The sequence below is a fragment of the Panthera onca genome, chromosome E2, assembly GCF_046562875.1.
Source record: "Panthera onca isolate mPanOnc1 chromosome E2, mPanOnc1 haplotype 2, whole genome shotgun sequence".
Taxonomy (NCBI): Eukaryota; Metazoa; Chordata; class Mammalia; order Carnivora; family Felidae; genus Panthera; species Panthera onca.
The window spans coordinates 1,373,205-1,392,880 of record NC_138353.1 but is presented as its reverse complement, the minus strand read 5'-3'; the positions used below and the strand labels follow the sequence as shown (position 1 = coordinate 1,392,880).

General features: G+C 47.2%; 1 protein-coding gene across 1 annotated transcript; it reads right to left on the bottom strand.

Moving 5' to 3' along the window:
• Nucleotides 1–5,348: 5,348 nt before the first annotated feature.
• On the bottom strand, nucleotides 5,349–19,676 carry LOC132691157 (uncharacterized). Its single transcript, XM_060652562.3, has 3 exons — nucleotides 19,458–19,676; nucleotides 15,088–15,214; nucleotides 5,349–8,765 (listed from the first exon to the last, which is right to left on the bottom strand). Exons 1-3 carry the CDS (start codon nucleotides 19,605–19,607, stop codon nucleotides 7,729–7,731), a joined length of 1,314 nt encoding a protein of 437 aa, XP_060508545.3. The 5' UTR covers nucleotides 19,608–19,676; the 3' UTR covers nucleotides 5,349–7,728.

Sequence of the window (19,676 nt, the reverse complement as noted above, 5' to 3'; positions counted from 1 at the left end):
AATCAAGATGGACAAAAGAGGAAAAAAAAAAAAAAAGAAATATGCAAAATAAGAATAAACTTAGGGAACTCAGTGACTCCATCAAATGTATTAACATTTGCATGGGAGGAGGAGGAGAAAGGAGAAAAGGGGGCAGAAAAATTATTTGAAGAGAATAAGGCCATATATGACAAGCCCACTGCTATCATACTTAACAGTGAAAGCTGAAAGCTTTTCCTTTAATGTCAGGAAAAAGAACACCCACTCTCACCACTTTTATTCAACATAGCATTGTAAATCCCAGCCAGAGCTATCAGACAGGAAAAAGAAGTAAAAAGCATCTAACTTACAAAGGAAGAAATAAAACTGTCACTATTTGCTGACAACATGATTTTATATATAAAAAAAATCCTGAGGGGCACCTGAGTGGCTCAGTTGGTTAAGTATCTGACTTTGGCTTGGGTCATGAGCTCACGGTTCATTAATTTGGGCCCTGCAGTGGGCTTTCTGCTATTAGCACAGAACCTCCTTCAGATCCTCTGTCCTCCCTCCCTTTCTGCCCCTCCCCTGCTCACATGTGGGGTCTCTCTCTCTCAAAAATAAACATTTTAAATCCTGAAAACTCCATCCAAAAAAAAAAAAAAACCTGTTAGAATAAACAAATTCAAATTTGTTAAAGTTCAGCAAAGTACAAAATCAATATACAAAAAAGTCGTGTTTTTATACACTAATAACAAAATAGAAGGAAATTTAAAAAGCAATTCCATTTATAATTGCATCAAAAATAATAAAATACCTAGGAATAAACTTAACCAAGGCAGTAAAAGACCTATATACACTGATTACTATATAGGACTTTGATGAAAGATGAAAGAAGACATAAGTAAATGGAAAGATATTCTGTGCTCATGGATTGGAAGAAATAATGCTGTTAAACTGTCCATATTACCCAAAGCAATCTACAGATTCAATGCAATCTCTATCAACATTTCAATGGCATTTTCCACAGAATTAGAACAATCCTAAAATGCGTACAGAGCCACAAAACATCCCAAATAGCCAAAGCAATCTTGACAAAGAAGAACAAAGCTGGAGGCATCATGCTCCCTGATACCAGACTATTACAAAGCTATAAGTAATCAAAACAGTATCAGGGGGCATAAAAACAGACACACAGATCAATGGAAGAGAACAGAGCCCAGAAATAAACCCACATACACATGGTGAATTAATTCACAACAAAGGAGCCAAAGAGATTGAAAAAAATATCTTCAATAGTGTTGGGAAAACTGAACAGCCACATGCAAAAGAGTAAAACTGGATCACTACCTTACATGATACATAAAAAATAACTCAAAATGGATTAAAGACTTGGCCATAATACCTGAAACCATAAATCTAGAAGAAAACATATGTGGCAAGCTCCTTGACATCAGTCTTGATAATGATTATTTGGACCAGACTCCAAAAGCAAGAGAACAAAGGCAAAAATAAACAGGTGCAACTGCATAAAACAAAAACGCTTCTGCACAGCAAAGGAAAGCATCAACTCAAGTGAAAAGGCAATCTACTAAATGGGAGAAGATATTTGCAAATCATATTTTTTAGTATGGAAAATACACAAAGGACCCCTACGAGTCAACAATGAAAAAGAAACCAAACAATCCAGTTAAAAAAAGGGCAGATGTGAATAGACATTTTCCCAAAGAAGACATACAGGCTCAACATCACTCATCATCAGGGGCAAGGAAATGCAAATTAAAACCACAATGAGCTATTCCTTCTCACCTGACAGAATGGCTGTTATAAAAAAGACAAGAAATAACAAGTGTTGGTGAGAATATGGAGAAAAGGAAATCCTTATGCACTGCTGGTAGGAATATAAATTGGTACAAGCACTGTGGAAAACAGTATAGAAGTTCCTCAAAAATTAAAAATGGATTCACCATATAATCCAGCAATTCCACTTCTATTTATCTGAAGAAAATGAAAACACCAATTTGAAAAGATACATGCAACCCTATGTTCATGGAAGCATTTACAATAATGAAGATGTGGAAACAAACTGTGTCCATTGATGGATGAACGGATAAAGATGTGGTGTGTATACACAATGGAATACTATTCAGCTATAAAAAAGAAGGAAAGCTTGCCATTTGCAACAACATGGATAGACCCTGAGTGTATAATGCTAAGTGAAATAAATCATGAAGACAAATCTGTATGTATGATCTCACTTATATGTGGAATTAAAAAAAATGAACTCATAAATACATAAATTAGTGCTTGCTAGAGGTGGGGGTTGAGAGGGTAGGCAAATGGATAAAGAGAGTCAAAAGGTACAATCCTCCAATTATAAAATAAATCATGAGGATGTAAGGTACTGCATGGTGACCACAGTTAACACTGTATTACATATTTGAAAGGTGCTAAGAGTATATCTTAAAAGTTTTCATCACAAGAAAAAAATGTTTTGTAACTGAATGGTGAAGGATGTTTATTAGACTTCCTGTGTTGAACATTTTTCAGTATATACAAATATAAAATCATTATGTTGCACACCTGAAATTAACTTGTGTCAGTTATATCCCAATAAAGAATAAGGTTGTAATTACTCATTGGTAATGATTGTCTACTCTGAAAAAGAAAAAATAAAAGCAATTATAGTTAAGCAAAATCAGCAAGCTTACTTATACATATATAATGTTAACTCATTTCGATACAGAAAATTCTGTATAACAGAAACAAAAACTTTAAAAATGTATTTAAAATAAAATATGCCATTTAAAATAGCAAAATATGAAGAATTAGGAGTAATCAGACAAAAACATGACTATGACCTTCAAATATTCTCACTAAGTCATAGCGTACTTGCTTAAGGTTTATAATACATGATTTGTATCTGTGCAATTATCTAATTGTTTGCTTTGCTTAAGGTTGGCTGTCACCCAAATAAAACTTTCTCCACATCAGGAACTGTGCTTTCCATGTGTCACACTATCCTGTTCACTAGTGTGCAATACTAAGATATTTAAAAAATGAAGTGATTTTGAGAAGGTACCAAAAAAAAAAAAAAAAGCCAACACACCACTTACATCAAAACTTCATGAGGACAAGAAACAAAACAATGACAGAAGTAGAGACCTAATTAACACAGGTGAATGAAATCAGTAGTAATAAAATATATGGCAAATCCCATCCAGGAAAAAGTAAGACGAAAAAAGGTATATATGAGTCACTGGGTTTTGTCAGAAGAAAACTAGGCTGGATTAACATTAGGGAAACAACCCGCACCCGCACAGTTGCTTTTCCTGTGTGCAGACGTGAGGAGCCTGTAAAGACTTGAGTCAGAGGACCTCCTTCCACGGCTCTAAACCCTTCCACGGCTCCCATCACCCTCAGAATAGAGATCCAGCTCCTCACGGGCCATTCCACTGCTGATTCCTGTCTGTCTGCTCTCCTGTTGCTGCAGGCACAGCATGGATCTGATGTCGCGAAACATTCCTAGTTTAGTACCACATCCAAACCTCTGTTCTTGCCAGTTCTTGTTCCTGGAAACCATACTTCATCTTATTGGGTCCCAGAAACGGGAGGACACACAAGGCCCAGGGTGTCGCCTCCAGGCACCTGGAGGAAGGAGGACCGGTGCAGGCCCAGGAGAGGCGCGGCCAGGTGAGGGTCACGGCTCGCCCAAAGACACAGAGATGGGTCCCATTCTCCTCCCCTTCCTTCCTCCCTCCGCCAGCCTTCGTGGAAAGACCGGCCACAGCCTCTACGACATCATCAGAAGTGTCACCCCCACTTCCACAGGAAATGCCATTCTCCTGTGTTGTTATTGGAGGGGTCCTTACTGCCCACACACAAGGCACAGCCTACTGGGTAATAATTTCCGTCCTGCACATCGCCAGCTTAGGATGGGCGGTTCCCATTCTCCACGAAGTTGGCAAACAGCCCCACAAGGGATGCTGGGAAATAATGCTCTATGGCTCCAAATACAGGGACCAGGCCCAGATTTCTGTGGCTACCTTGGGCGAAGCCCCATCCTGGGATAGCTGTGACAAGAGACTTCTACTTATGTGGCCTTAGGCAAGCCTCCTCAGCCGCCTTCCAGGAAAAAAATATAATTAAAAAACCATACAATAAGTCCTGGGGATGAAATATGCAGCACGGTGACTATGGTTAACAATACTATATAAAAAATAATGAACAAGTTTTAAATTAGGTGATAAAAAGATAACTTGCTTGCAGCATCATTGTGTACTAACATTAAGTGGTGCTCTAATCCAGTGGCTCCCAAACCAGCAGCATTAGTATCACACGGGCCTGTATTAAAAATGCACCTGCCAGGGCCCCATTGTACCCTCAGTCCATGCCTGAACCTCAGCTCTCAAGAGAGCGCTAAATACTGGAGGGGGGGAGCGGTGTGCAAACTGAAATCACTGAGGCTGGAGAAACTATCCCTGTGGAGGAGCACAAAAGAGAAAAAAACACAACGAAGATATAATCTCTGCCTATATTCCAAGGCCCCTAATAGTTCTATTCTTAAAACCATACACAAAGTAGGGGTGCCTGGATGGGATGGTTCAGTCGGTTAAGCGTTCCACTTCTGGTCAGGTCATGGTCTCATGGTTCATGAGTTTGAGCCCCAGGTCAGGCTCTACGCTGACAGTGCTAAGCCTACTTTGGGTTCTCTGTCTCCCTCTCTGCCCCTCTCCCGCTCTCTCTCCGTCTCAAAAACAAACATTTTTTTAAAAGACCATACACAAAGTATACTTGTTGCCAATCACTCCCAATATAATTATGATTCTAGAACAAAGTGGAAGGACCTCTTCAAGGATGTGCTGAAGAAAAAAAAAAACACATGCCAACCTAGATTTCTATATATGGTAAAACTGTCACTAAAGAATACAAAATAATAGTATTTCAAGCCAAAAATGAAGAATTTAATGGAAGATTAACACACATAAAATGGAATTCTAAAGGTTATGTTTAAGAACGTTGGAAAGTAATCTCAGATGAAACACTTGCAATTACAGAAGGAATGAGGACCCAAGAGGGGAACGCATATGCATCTGGCTTGTTACTTGCCTTAAACAAGAATAACATTTCCTTGTGGAGTTAGACTGATAGAGTTAACATGCATAATCTCAACACATATACGGAGACAGAACATGCTAGCTCATCTTCTAAGTCCCTTATATTGCCTGGGAAGACAGAAAAGTATTTATAATTCTGTCATCTACTGTTGTGTTTGTAAATTTTAGCTTAAACAATAACAAACAATATGCTTTTTAAACTAGAATTTTAAAAAAATCTGGATTCTGAGTAATAGTTGTTTTTTTAAAGGATCAGAAAAAGAACAAGGGAGACAAAGCCATAAAATAAGAGGATATATTAATCCCAAATATATCAAATATTACATGAATCATGAAATAAATTAAATTAGTAGTCTTTTTAAAAATTTTTTTAAAACTTTATTTATTTAAGTGATCTCTACACCCAATGTGGGGCTTGAACTCAGGACCCCAGGATCAATATTTGCATGCTCTTCCAACTGAGCCGGCCGGGTGCCCCATTAGTCAGTACTTTTAGATGGTTCAAACCTCCCTTCACAAGGTACTTAATTTTCACCCATAAATTTCAAGTGCAAGTTTTGAATATCCACTAAAGCAAAACTAACATTCTGTGGCATCCTCAGCCACCCCATCTCCACCAAGAAAAGAAACCAGAGGGCGAACAATGTCCTGGATTTGGTTGGTGGGGAACCAAGACCTCATGCCGAGGTTCACCAGAATCTATGAACAAGTTTCTTAAGGCCTAAAATCAGCTGAGATGTTCTCGGGACCTGAAGTATATTTTTACCAGCAAATCCCGTCAGCACATCTCCCGATGAGAAAAGAATAGGGTGGCACAAAGGGGTAACACTTTAGTGAAAACAATTTTAACAAACGTGAACATTTAAGAATACCCGCAAAGCTGACACCAGGTACTTCACAACACTATCCTTTAATCTGAACAACCACCCGGTGAAGTGCATCAGTCAACACTCTTGTTTCACAGATACCGAGGCTGAGGCTTATTAGATCACCATTTACAGAGGAGGAAACTGAGAACCCCCCAAATTCCTGAATGGCCCTGAGTCCTGGCCACTGGTAAGAAGCACAGCTGAGAATGGTGCCCATGGAGAGGCAGGCGTCATCACTGCCCTGCACGGCTTCCTGTGCAAATCTATGTACCTAGGGCCCCTCTCCATCAGAGAAAAAAGGTCATGGTAAATTCACCGCTCATGTGACCATCACGGGGACAAGGAGTCCTGCCAGTTTTCTGTCTGAGAAAGGGAGTCTTCAGCTTCACCTGCTCACTCAACACACTAGGTGCTGACTGAAGACCAGAACACGAGGACAGGCCCCATGTCACATTCCATGGATGCAGAGGGCTTCCTCTTGAGGATCAAGGAGGGAAAGTCATTCCTCGGGGCTCGTTCATCATCCCAATTATGCACATGTCCTGTGCGCTCTGCCTCCTAACACATCCTGAGTCATCCTCTCCCCACCAATTCCAATGCCACCATCCTGGGTCAGGCAATGCCAACGAACTCCTGGGTTACACGGTGGCCTCGTCTCTCTCCCACATCAATTCTCCCTTCTTCAGTTCGCTCTCTACACAGCAGCCAAGGGGGAACTCAGAAGCAAGAACATGCCACTGCCGTGGTGAATCCCTTCCTCAGCCTGCCAACACCGCATCCGCCCCTGTTCTTCCATCTCACCGTCCACCACTCATTTCCTCCGGACACACTGGCCTTCAGCTGCTTCCACTAACAAGGCCAGCTCTCCCCTGCCTCAGGGTCTTGGCACATGCTGTTCCCTTTACCAGAACGTTCTTCCTCATCTTCGAACATGGCTGGGGCTCCTCCATTCCTCATGGGTATGCGTGATCTCACCTTTGTATACCGTCTGCTCCTCTGCCCATGCTTCACAGTTTAACATGGATCTCCCCACTTTTGTAACAAGAGGCGTGTGGGGAGATGACATAACCAAGGTCACCCAGATGGCGACGGGCACAGCTCGGAAGTGCTCAAATTCCAGTATCCCGAGGGTCCAAAACCTTCACCACTTGCACCACTCTTCCCAAAGGACATCTGCCCTCCTTGCCGAAGTTTTGACCTTGATCTTCATTGCCACATGGGGACCACAGGCACATTGCTGCCACAGCATCAGAGTGGCCAAACTACACCTCTACACCTCTGTGTTATCACGCGTGTCTCCCTTCTAGACAGCAAGGCCCACGTCTCAGTCACCCATGTATCTCCACGACACCAGGCACCGTGCAGGGTAATGGGCGTGAAGGATAGGGTTCTCGTGACTCCTGCCCATTGCACAGCAGGCCCCTGTGAACACATAAAGTTCCAGGGGGAGATGTGGACAATGAGGGGAGAGGGCCCTCTGTCCACTGCAAAGCACATCACTTGTGCTTTGGGACAGACAGGCCCAGGCCTCTTTGCAGGCCACGTGACAGCAAAGCACTCTCAGGTGTGGGAAGAAGGTCCCTCTCCTAAGAACCAAGTCGTGTTTGGGAGCCTGGCCTCCAGTCTCTGAAGTGCCAGGGCTCAGCCACAGGTAAAGGTAATGTCGTAGCCCCAGCAGGAGCCGTGCACACGAAGGAGGACACGTACGCAGGGAAGCCTCGGGTACAAACTCTCAGATGCCAAGTAACGCTCTCCCGGTCAAACGATCCGCCACAGTCATCACTTTAAAAAGGTCTCTTTCGGAACTCAGTGTGAGTTCTCTGATGTTGACTGAGGCCCGTCTTCCGGTAAAAGGCCTTCCCACATCTCTTACACTTATAGGATTTTACTCCACTGTGGATCTTTTGATGAGTAGCGAGGGTCGAGCGGTAGCCGTAGGTCTTTCCGCACTCGCCGCACTCATAGAGCTTCTCCTGAGAATGACACCTCATGTGTCGAGTTACAGAAAAGCTGTTACAAAAGGCCTTCCCGCACTCTTTGCACTCAAAGGGCTTTTCTCCAGTGTGGGTTCTGTTATGCCGAATAAAATCAGAGTGGCGGGCAAAGGCCTTTCCGCATTCGCTGCACATATACGGCTTCTCTCCGCTGTGAATCCGCCGGTGCTCTGTGAGGTGTGACCTGCGGCTGAAGGTCCTCCTGCACTCGATGCACACAAAGGGCTTCTCCCCAGTGTGAACCCGCTGGTGCTCTGTGAGGTGTGACCTGCGGCTGAAGGCCTTCTCACACCTGATGCACTCATAGAGCTTCTTCTCCATGTGAACGCCGTAGTGTCCAGTGAGCTCTGCCTTCCTGAGAAAGGCCTTCCCGCACTTTTTGCATGTATAGTGTTTTACTTTAGTGTGAATCCGCTGATGCTGGAGAAGGAAGCGATTCTTCTTAAACCCTTTTCCGCATTCCTTGCACTTGTACGAGTTCTTCCCTCCATGAATCGAGGGGTCTTTCCTTGATCCACGTGATTCGTACTCATGGAGAGCATCTCCTGCAGAGACTTGCTCCTGTAAGTCCTTTGTACACAGATTTTCACCTGTTCCCCAATGACCGCACTCGGGGTTCATCTCTCCAGGGACAGTCTCCTTGAACGGGACTATCCCTGTCTTCACGGGCCCTCCCTGTTTTTTGGATGGTTCTTCTTGTTCCCTGGCCTCTCCCAGCATGGAAACACCGGAGTCTTCCTGAGTCGGTAACCTGTGGGATAAGCATCCCGCAAACACGGCTGACTGAGAAGCAGAAGGCTCCGTGGTCCTGGTTTTTGCTTCATCACCTGAAGAGAATCCAATACACAAAAGAGGCCCGTTAGCAATGCCAATATAAAGAAACACGATCACCAAGCCAGCGGGAAAACAGTGCCGCTGATAACTGTTCGCATCTCTGAAGCTCAGGTTTGTTGTTGTTGTTGTGTGGTTTGTTTTTGTTTTTTGCTGGTCCCTGGATTCTTGACACCCTTAGAGGGACAACCTCGAGGAGAATTTGGGGCAGGGTCCAGAGTGGAATCCCTTTCTCTCTGTCCAGAGGGGAGAGAAACGAAGACACCACAGGCTGTGTTTGTTCTAAGAAAGGATGTCACGTGTTGTTACCAGGAATGCAGGGAAGGAAGGGGACATCTAACACAGTCCAAATGAGAGAGAGAGAGAATTTGGGAGGTGTCTTGAGATCTGAGTCATGAAGAAGCAGGAGCCAGCACATATAGAAAGTAAGAGGGCACTGTGCCCAAAAGGAGGCAGAGTGCACAAGGTGCCAAGTCGAGAGAGAGTCCTGATGCCTAGGGAGCTGCAGGGCACGAGGATGGCAGAGATGCGGACGGTGCCACAAACAGGGTGCCGATTCCAGAGTCTGGAGGGCTGAGAGTAAGGGCAGCCATCGCCACTGCCAGGACAGTGCCCACAGGGTTCAAGGTGAGGAACACATTAAATCTTCTGTGTGTGAGGAACAGTGCAGGGACTAAACAATGGAAGAAAGCTAGGAGAGAAATCTGAAACATTTCAAGATATTAAAGAGATCTACACAAATGGAGAAATTAATAACAAAGTTGTAAATTCTCCTCAAATCTATCTTTAAGTTCATTACAATTCCAGATAACATGATTTGCCATGAAACTCAACAAGGTGATTCTAGAATTTCCATGGAAGAGTTAAGGGCCGAGAATATCACTGAAACAAAAATAAGGCGATGGGGCTTGCCCTCCCAGTCCTGGGGTTATGATGAAATTACAGGCCTAAGAAAAACTGGCAACAGGAAGTAACAGCCTCATGAACAGACACAGCTTTCACACACCACAGAGATGACACAGCAGGTCACTGGTAACAGTGACAGACAACAAGTGGGGCTAGAAAACTGGTTTCCCACATGCAGAAAAAAGTTATTCCATTTCTACCGCACATCACACACATCATTAGTTCCAGATTAGCAAGCAAAAGAAAACGAGTATGTTTTTGACCTTGGTGTAGGGATATTTCCTAGCGAGACATGAAAAGCAGTAATCACAAAAAAAAAAAAAAAAAAAAGAAAGAAATTGACCAGAGTAAACAAAATATGAATTTATTTTAATCAAAAGATACTTTAAAGAATATTTTTTAAAAGCTAAACTCTAACAGAATACAACTGCAGCCCACAGTATGGGTCAAAGATTAGTATCAGGAATATACAAAAAAAATCTGACAAATCAAAAAGGGAAGAGCAACCATCTTCACAGAAAAATCAGAAAAAAAAATCATGAACTGACATTAATAAAAGATACACATGGCCACTAAACAAATGGGGAGTGTCACTCCACTTTCTTAGTAATGAAGGGCTGCAAAACAAAACTACACTGAGATATTTTTTGTACTCATTTGACTGACAAAAACTAACGAGGCTGGTAATAGCAAATACTGGAGAGGATGTAGATCCATGGAATCTCTCAGATACTGCTGGCGAAAGTCAAAATTACTATAACCACTTCAGGAAACAACTGGGTGCCACCTTAACGTGCCAAATCCCTAGTCACCCAAAATTCCACTCCCAGGAACGTTATCATGAGAAACTCACACACATCTGCACAAGGACACATGCATAAACATTTTCATGGCAGCATCGTGTGCAAGAGGGAAGAGCTGGGAAAAAGTAAATGTCTAAAAGAACAAATACTTTGTGGAATATTCATGCAAGAGGTTATTTCCCAGGCAAAAAACATGAGTGAACTACAGCTATATATGACATGTAATATGTAACATATAAATATATATGTAACATATAATATATAAATATATATTGTAGACAATAACATAATACTGAATAAAAAAGCCAGTCCCAGATGACTACAGAGTACCCTTTCATTTTCTTTTGAGAGAGAGAGAGAGAGCACACAAGCACACAAGCAAGGGAGGGGCAGAGAGAGGGGGAGAGAGTCTTAGGCTGAATGCCCAGTTCAAGTCAGGCTCAATCTCAGAACTGTGAGATCATAACCTGATCACAAAATCAAGGGTTGGATACTTAACCGACTGAACCATCCAGGTGCCCTAGAATACCCTTCTGATAAAGTTTAACAAAAGGCCTACACAATATATTGTCCAGGTATGTATACACACATACACACACACAGGTATGATAAAATGATTTTAAAAGTACTGGCTCAAACATTCAGATGACACAGAATTACTGAAAGACACAACATACCAAAACTGAGATAAGAGTAAAGAGAAAATCTGAATCCCCTACATCCACAAGGAAACGGATCTTGTAATGACATAACTTCCCACAGAACAAGTAATGAATAGTAAGTGTGAATTCCGGAAAATGGTGATCTCTGTGCTGGAGGAATGGGGATCAGAGAGAAGCACATCGATTTCAGTGCTATGGTCCTGGGAGTCCCCTCTAAAGTGCATCCCATTACAAAGAGTAATGAGAGGACACCAAGCACTGACGAGAATGTGGGGCAACAGGAACGCACAAACGGGGCTGGTGGTGTGTGGGATGATCAATCATGCTGAAAATTGTTTCATAATTTCTCTTAGAGCTGAATATACACCTATCCCATGTCCAATCCAGTCCAGTCCTGGGTATATGCCTAACAGAACCTCTCACAGCAGTGATGTTCATAACATCCCCACCCCAAAAGAAACACCCCAGGTGTCCATCAACAGGAGAATGGATAGACTGCACTATATAACTACAATGGGATATTACATAGTATGAAAATGTCAATCTCCAAACATTTGCATCCATACGAATGAATCTCACAGACATACTGATGATAAACACAAGAGAGGCAGAAAACATACTGTGAGGCTCCATTTATATCCATTCAAGAAGTGAAACTCACTGATGGTGTTCAGGTATCGGCGGTTACCTTTGTAGGAGGTGACATAGACTAGTAGGACTAGTAGGGCTTACAAGGCACCTCCTAAGGTCTGTATCTTCACCTGAATGGTTACTTGGATTTATTCATGTGCAAAAACTCATCAAGTTAAATCCTTAAGATTCATGCACATCAATATGTATAAATTATACTTCAGAGAAAGAAAGGAAGGGGAGAAGGGAGGGAGGGAGGAAGGATGGAGGGAGGGAGGGAGGGAGAGTGGGATATATGGAAGTTCAGTGTAGATATTTCTCCCTAGAATGCAACATCTCCTCTAAAAAGTTGGTTGTACACATAGTCACACCAATCAGTCAATTCTAGAGCTAAAGAAGGAGCTCCCAAGAAGGCAGGAGAGGGTGTGACCCAGTCCCTGGCGCAGGAGCTGGTCATATCTGGGGGTGAGACCTCTTCCTGGTGGGGGGCGGTGAGAACAGAGGCTTGAGGCAGCAATCAGATGCAGATGAGTCTGAAAGGGTCGAGAAGCAAGAAGAAGTAAAGTCTTTATTTCTGACATGAGTCTGGCCGTGGGCTGAGCCTCAGTGGCTGAGGGCGTGGTGAAGGCTTAGAATCGGGTGGGCGGCTGGGAGAGCTGGTGCAGAGGACAGCTGGGCAGAGGCACAAGCAGATGGGGGAGACCACAGGTGCGTTAGCAGCGTGCAGATGAGAGAGGACAAGACAGGCGGACCAGGGTGCCAAGGCTGGAGCTTAGGGAGGGGGTGGTGGGGACAGACTCAGGAGATAAGGGCAGTGTAAAAGGGGCAGGACCTGAGGATGGCTGCATGAGGGGTCTGATGGAAACAGGTGCTGAGGAGTTGTTTTCTGGCCTTTTCAACTCAAATGGCAGGGCTGTTCACTAAAACTGATGCCCCCAGGGAGGGCCCAACAAGAAGCTTCCATGGAATTTCTGAGCAGCTGTGTTCTAATGGCTCTGAGTCTGTGGGTCTCACCCTACCTGTATCTCTACAGGGGAGGCCTGGTTCTCACCACAGGTCAGTTCAAACCAGAACTCTGGGGTGAGGCCTGGGCGTCAGGAGTTTTCCAAGCTCCCTGGGTGATTCTGGTGTCCAGGGAGTGACGAAAGTCCTAGTCTCCGTCAACCTGCAAATGGTACCCCCATCATTGGCCATCTGAGAAAGACAGGTGACTTAAGCCGGTCGCTTAGTCAGGAGAGATGACTGCAGGGGGAGGAAAAGGGAGAACAGGGGGTCAGCCTCAGTAACTTGCCACAGTCCACAGGAAGCCAACCTGGGATTTGACCCCAGGCCACCTAGGTCCAAAGCCCAGCCTGCTGAGCACTGCACTGGGGACAAAATGGCTCCTGGGCCTTACATGGGGCCAGCAGCTGGGAGAAAGTGGGCTGTTCAAATGGGAGGGGGGATGTGAGTGGGAGGTTTTAACTGTTGGGAGCCAGGGATGGTGGGAGGTGCTGACCCGGTGATTCCCAGACTGGCACGTTGCAGGAATGTAAGGAAACTCACACAGTGACCTGGGTGAATGAGGACATTTACACCGACATCAACCAGCGTCTCCTCTCGGTGTCATTTCACAAAGGAAAGGGCCTTTACCACAGGGGGAACAGGATGGCATTTGACCATTAAGGGCCATTGTTTACATTAAGCTTAAGTTTTAACATTTTGGCTTCCTGACAAGCTCCCTGCAATGGTGGTCTTTTCCTTACACGGTGGGGCAGGGGAGCCTGCTGGGGACTGGGAACACTGCAAAGGTTGACCCAGTGGAAGTCACACCAGTAGGTAAATGAGTAAAACATGCACTGGGCTGGATACTTCATACTGTGTACTTCACACATGTTGCACACCCATGCCTGTGCACTAAAATAACATTAGGAATATGATGAGATCACTGAATAACACGTAAGTGTATTAAACTAATCACAATAAATTGTTGGCTCCAAAATCTGATGATTGCCTTTGGGCAAGAGGTCCCCAGCGGGGAGAAAACTGGGTTCAAAGTCAGGCAGCTCTGGGGAAACATCTCACCTCCCAGGGATGTTGTGAGAATTCAATGAATGAAGCAGGGCAAGTGCCCAGAAAAGGCCAGACACGTGTCAGTGCTCAGGGGACATTGGCCATGACAACTCATTACTAATGGCTTCTCTCGAAAGCAAACCACTTTTCATTTCTTGTAAATCAATGTCTTCAAAGGGGATCTCACATTACTCCAGAAAATGGAAAACCTTCCTTGCCATGAATGAAAGGTTACAATCAAAACACAATAAAGAAATCAAAATAACGATAACAGGTCCCAGCGAGCTCAGCAGCCTGCTCGGGGCTACGAGCTGGAGACTATTGCCTCTGCTGAAAATGGACACTGGCAACAGTCGTGACAGGCATGAACGAGTCAGCATTAATAACTCAGCATGAACTGAGACATCTTCCTGATGAGAATCAAGAGGGAAATGGCTTTCTCAGGGTGTGCATCTGTGTCGTCTAAAACTATCTGCCACCCCAGCACAGTATGGCCCACACCAGCAAAGGATGGCCTAGGCCGAAGCAGCTTTTTCATTGAGTTTGTGTTGTTTATAAACGGGCAGGCGACACTGAGGGCAAACATCCACTGGGGCCCTGCCTCACTCTCCCCGCTTCTTGGAGAATCAGCCCACGACCATGCTAACATGCTGTGGGGTCACCTGACTCAGACAGCCGGGCCAGTCAGCAACCTCTGGCGGGAATCTCTAACAGGCGTCCCAGGTGGAGCCTGTGCGGGGCACTAGGCTGAGAGGGTGAGGGGAGCGTGGGCTCCAGGGGTTGCTTCCCACTACACAGACACAAACACCTATGCAGAGAAGGCAGGACACGAACACACAGACAAGAATGGAGATGAGAAATCCAAGGGGCTCACAGAAGAAGAATGAGGTGCCCATTCCCACCAAAAGCTGCTGTGAAAAGACAGTGGTGTGTGCAGACCCACAGAGAGAAGCCAGGACGAGAGCCCCGGGGCCGTGGAACAACCGTGCTTCCTCCCACGTCCTGAACCAATTCTTGGGGCACCCCAATCCCAGGTTCTGCCAGGCACCTCACTTCCATCTGCCAGGGGAACTAGGTTTCCTGCCTAGTGATTCCTGGTGGAGACAAAAGGAGAGTGGGCAGGAGGAGGTGGGCCCAGCACACGGCGGGGCCTGTGGGGAGGACGGCGAGCCACTCGGAGCCCTTCTCCACCAGCCGGAACTCAGGAGAGAGGAAGGAACCCAGGAGCCTGCAGGCCCCCGCGTGGAGGTGAGGAGAAGCCTTACCCAGCGAGAGCAGGAGCCCACAGGTCTCCCTCATCACCCTCCAGTACAGTGTCCTCTGTGGCAGGTCCAGTAACTCCCACTCCTCCTGGGTGAAGGTCACAACCACGTCCTTGAAAGTCACTGGTGCCTGGAAAGTCACACACAGTAGCGTTAAGTGCACCGGGGCCGTTGGGAGGAATCAAAGCCTGTAGCTTAGTTACCGGTGAAGGTGCACGGAGACCCAGCCCCGAACTGAGGCCTCTGGAGGGCTGAGCTCTGAGCTGGGTGTAAGTGGGGGGCAGACACGGCTGACAGAGAAATCTTCAATGGCAGATGCCATGGAGAATGACACAGACAACGGCGTTCCCGTGAGGACCTTGGGGGCAGAAGGTAAGTGGTCTGGGACGCCAGAGGACCGGGGAAATACTCATGAAGACAATTCCAACCCTGAGAACAGAGGTAGCAGCAGCTGGTCCTCCCCGGTCCTCCCCGCATGCCCGTCCCTAGCCGAGGGCTTCACGTGCTACGGCAAAGGGATTAAATGTCCCCAGGTCTGGAGCACACTCCCAAGCTTGAATTCAACCTTGAATCACCACTTGCCTGCTGTCTACCTTGCGGAAGCCACTTCATTCCTCCGAGCCTCCGTTTCTTCCACCAGTACAAGAACAACTCTCCCACTTTATCAGATTGAGAACTCGAGAGAAAACATTCATAAAGCCAACACTAGAGTCTCTGGCTCATGAGAGCGCTCTGTACATTTTGTTAGTGAGTCACCCTGAGAGTCCCCAGTCTACATAGCAGAGGTGGGATCTGAACCTAGGACCCTCTGGCGAGGGTCCGTGGCAACCCTTACGGCCCTCCATCACTACAGGTGAGGCACTGCCAGGAACTGTTGCTGTTTATCTGCCTCCGCCATCCCTGACCATACATCAGTGGACATGGGCAGAAGAATGGAGCCGTCCTCTTCCACCTCACGGGAGGCACCATCCTGGGAGCGGCAGGGCCTGGACCAGCTCCCCACACCGGCTCGGGCCCCCCAGCCGTTCAGACCCCCACAAGATTCCACAGTGAGGTATCAGTCAGTTTTCCCTTCCAGAGTCCTGACGGGATATGTCCCTGAGGCACGAATACCGTGAGAACCAGGGAACCCAAGCGGGTGAGAATAATGCCCTTGTGGCCATAAGAACACAGGCAGCAGTGTCTGACTGGCTGTGATGTCTGTCCTGGGCAAGGGTCAATGACCACGCGTGCTCCCTCCTCGAGACCCATCTTAGCAGGTGGGGGGCACATGGCAATCACAATCTCGGGCCTCCTTGAACAACTCTGTCTTCGCAGCCTCTGTCCACAACGTTCCCTCTGTCTGGGATGGCCCCTCCTGCCTTCCTTGTTTCCAAGCTCACCTGCAGGAGAAATCTCTACCCCCCTCACACAGATTAATTTAGGTGTCATCCTCAGGCCTCCCCAGCCCACTGTGGTTGGGAACTGGCTCTGGCAGCCAATGAACAATGTGTGAGTTTAAACTACTTAAAAGCTGTGTGACCTTGGGTAGGTAACTTAACGTCTGTGAGCCTCAGGTTCCTCTTCTGTAAAGCAGGGATGATAACAGAACCTAACTCTGAGGAGGTAGGAACTGAATGAGCTGAAACATAACTGTCCCTCAAACCAAATCGAGGGCCCAGTGAAAGTCCGCTATTATCACTGCTTCTTATGATTATTTTTCCTCTTTGCACCTCAAGCACCCTGGAGAATCTCAATCCAACACTCAACTCTGCACAAAAATGCTAGCGCCCGAGCACGTTGACCAGGGGGTACTTTAGCGAGAACCTGAAAGACAAAGAGGTGGCATTTGAGCAGAGGCCTGAGGAATGCACAGGGCTGCCCCGCAGAGCTCTGGAGACAGGATCCAGGGCAGATGGCACTGGCAGGGCAAGGCTGGAAAGTGAGGAAGAGCTGGGCAAGTGGAGGGTGGCATGGCTGCAGGGCAGTGGGATGCAGAAGAAGGGAAGGGAAGACACGTGTGTGCACAAAGAGCAGTCGCACTGCACCAGGCCACGGTGGGGGTTCAAACACAGATTCTAAGTGGGATGAAAGCCCATCCGGGAGTCTCGCTCATTTTCCAACCAGCTACTGAGGCCCCGTTCCAGCTATGGCCCCGTCAGAGGCCTGGCGCCACAGCAGCAAACAGGAATCCCAGTTCCCACTGGAGAAAGATCCCAAACTAGAAACTAAATAACTGAGCGAGACGATGCAAATGGCCCTACAGGTTCTGAGGCCAAGAAACAGGTGAAAAGGCTAGAGTGTCAGAAGGAAAGCTAGGGATGGCCTCTCTGAAGACAGGCCACTGGAATGGCTGGAATGAAGGGAGGAGGCCACGCGAACCACAAATGAATATGACAACTCCTAATGGTGACTGGGACTATGATCGGAGTGAATAGAGTCATGTGCCCGAGAGAAACCTGGAGTCTGTCGTGTGTTTACATCTAAACGCACATCACACACGGTGCCTGGGCGGCTCAGTCAGTTGAGTGTCTGACTTCGGCTTAGATCACAATCTCACAGTTTGTGAGTTTGAGCCCCACATCGGGCTCTGTGCTGACAGCTCAGAGCCTGGAGCCTGCTTTGGATTCTGTGTCTCCCTTGCTCTCTGTCCCTCCCCTGCTCGCACTCTGTCCCTCTCAAGGATAAATAAGCATTAAAAATTTTAAAGATAAATAAATAAATGCACATCATGCTCCCGCACACTGCCAACACTGAATCTTTAACGCACATACTTTTCACATAAGAGTAAATGTCTTTAGGGACGCCTGGGTGGTTCAGTCGGTTAAGCATCTGACTCTTGATTTCGGCTCAGGTCATGATCTCACAGTTGTGAGATGGGAGTGTTGGCTCTGGCCTGGGGGTGGAGTCTGCTTAAGATTCTCTCTTTCTCTCTCTCTCTCTCTCTCTCTCTCCCCCCCCCTCCCCTGTGTACTCTCTTTCTCTCAAAAAAATTTTTTTTTAAATAAAGTATCTTCAACAGAAAAATAAACTTACCACTGTAAGTGGCAAGCCAGCATTGCTTGTAATAAACAGACAGCAACTATAAAGATGAACCCAGTGACCTTCCTGGGTGCCCAGCCTACCCAAAGGCCCTTTTCATGCCAGCAGGGAAGCAAAATTCCAAAAATACTGCTCCCACTGTGAGTCTTCCCCTAGGTTCTCTCTTCCCCAGTTCTCAGCTGAGATAGGGGAAACCCTGGGGCAGGATTCTGCTGGGGTGAGCCCCAAAGACCATCAGAGAACAAGGGACTCTGCTCCCTGAAAACAGTGTCCAGGGTGATGCTACCTGGGCAGTGTTGGACTGGGGTACACACATCACACACATGCCCTCTGATCCCCTCAAGCCATGAGGAGGCAATGTTGATATTCCCATGGATCCCCAGAGATGGAAGCCAAGAGCACTGACCATACTCTTCCAGGTCATGGCCCTGGGAAAGGCATGGCCATATGACCCCTGAAGTCTCTACACTGCTGCATGAGCTCTTTCCTGAAGCACAGTTCACTCAGACGGTGCAGGGATGGGGGAATTCTGAGAAGCATCATTTCTCTCTCACTTGCCCTGCCATGAGGACAAGGTCAGGGCAAAGGCCTCCTTGGATCCCAGAGATCACAGAAATGAATGGCCACAACCGGCACTTCCTGGGCATTCCCTAGGCGGGCTGTGCCACATTCAGTGCCTCCCACATCTGCCTCCAGGACCCCAGAGGGAAGACCTGCAATGAACCCCATTTCATGGCCAGGGAAGCAGACTATCCCACGGCGGGGCAGGGGCAGAACCTGGAGATGAACCCAGGCGGTAGGCTTTGGAGCTTGTTCTGCACACCACGACACACGCTCTGGCTGGGAGGATGGCTGAGGGTGACGGGGGAAGGCAGTTCCGGGTACTATGTGGGGGGTTGCAGGGAGTCTCCACTCACCCCGAGCCTACTCTCCCCTCCAGAGCTAGAAGAAGCCTATTAAAACTGGACTCCAAATCCTCCATGGTCCCCACCATGGCCTCAAAAGAGGCCGACTCCTCAGCCTGTTACTCTAGACCCGATTCCCAACCTAGTGCTGTCTGTTCCCACCGGACAGATTGCGCCCTGCTCGGCCTCACCTCCCCGCATCTGCACCTCATGGTGCGTGTGCCCGGGACACCCTTCCACACCTCACTGATTAGCTGACGGAGTGGGGGACCCTTCCACAGGAACCTGGCCTGGCTTCGGGACACCAGGGTGGCCCCCAAACACAATGGCGTAGTTAGGGGAAGCGACGAGACCCAGGACACCACCACCCTGGATGTGGAGGTGCCACAACTGCGTGGTTGGGAGTCCACAGGGCCTGGGGGTGGGGGGGGGGGGTCACCCACTCACCTGTGCCGGGCCCATCTGCGCCTGTGCAGCCGCCGCGGGACCCTGTTCGTGGATAGTGGGCCGCAGTGGTGGGGAGGCCGCGGGGGGTCCCAAGGGCTCCTGTGACCCATCCCACGCACCCTCAGCCCTGCCTCGGTGCAAAGGGGACATGACGCCTCTCCTCACGCCTCCCAGGTCCCGCGGTCTCAAGCCCGCCGAGACTCCCGGAGCTGCGACCCG

Bases quoted from the DNA above. Each gene is read 5' to 3' on its own strand.
- LOC132691157 (XM_060652562.3), bottom strand. From the start codon at position 19,607: ATGTCCCCTTTGCACCGAGGCAGGGCTGAGGGTGCGTGGGATGGGTCA. The intron at 15,215-19,457 runs GTGAGTGGGTGA...GTGACTTTCCAG, and splicing joins CGCAGATGGGCCCGGCACAG to GCACCAGTGACTTTCAAGGA. The intron at 8,766-15,087 runs GTAAGGCTTCTC...GATTCTCTTCAG, and splicing joins TGGGCTCCTGCTCTCGCTGG to GTGATGAAGCAAAAACCAGG.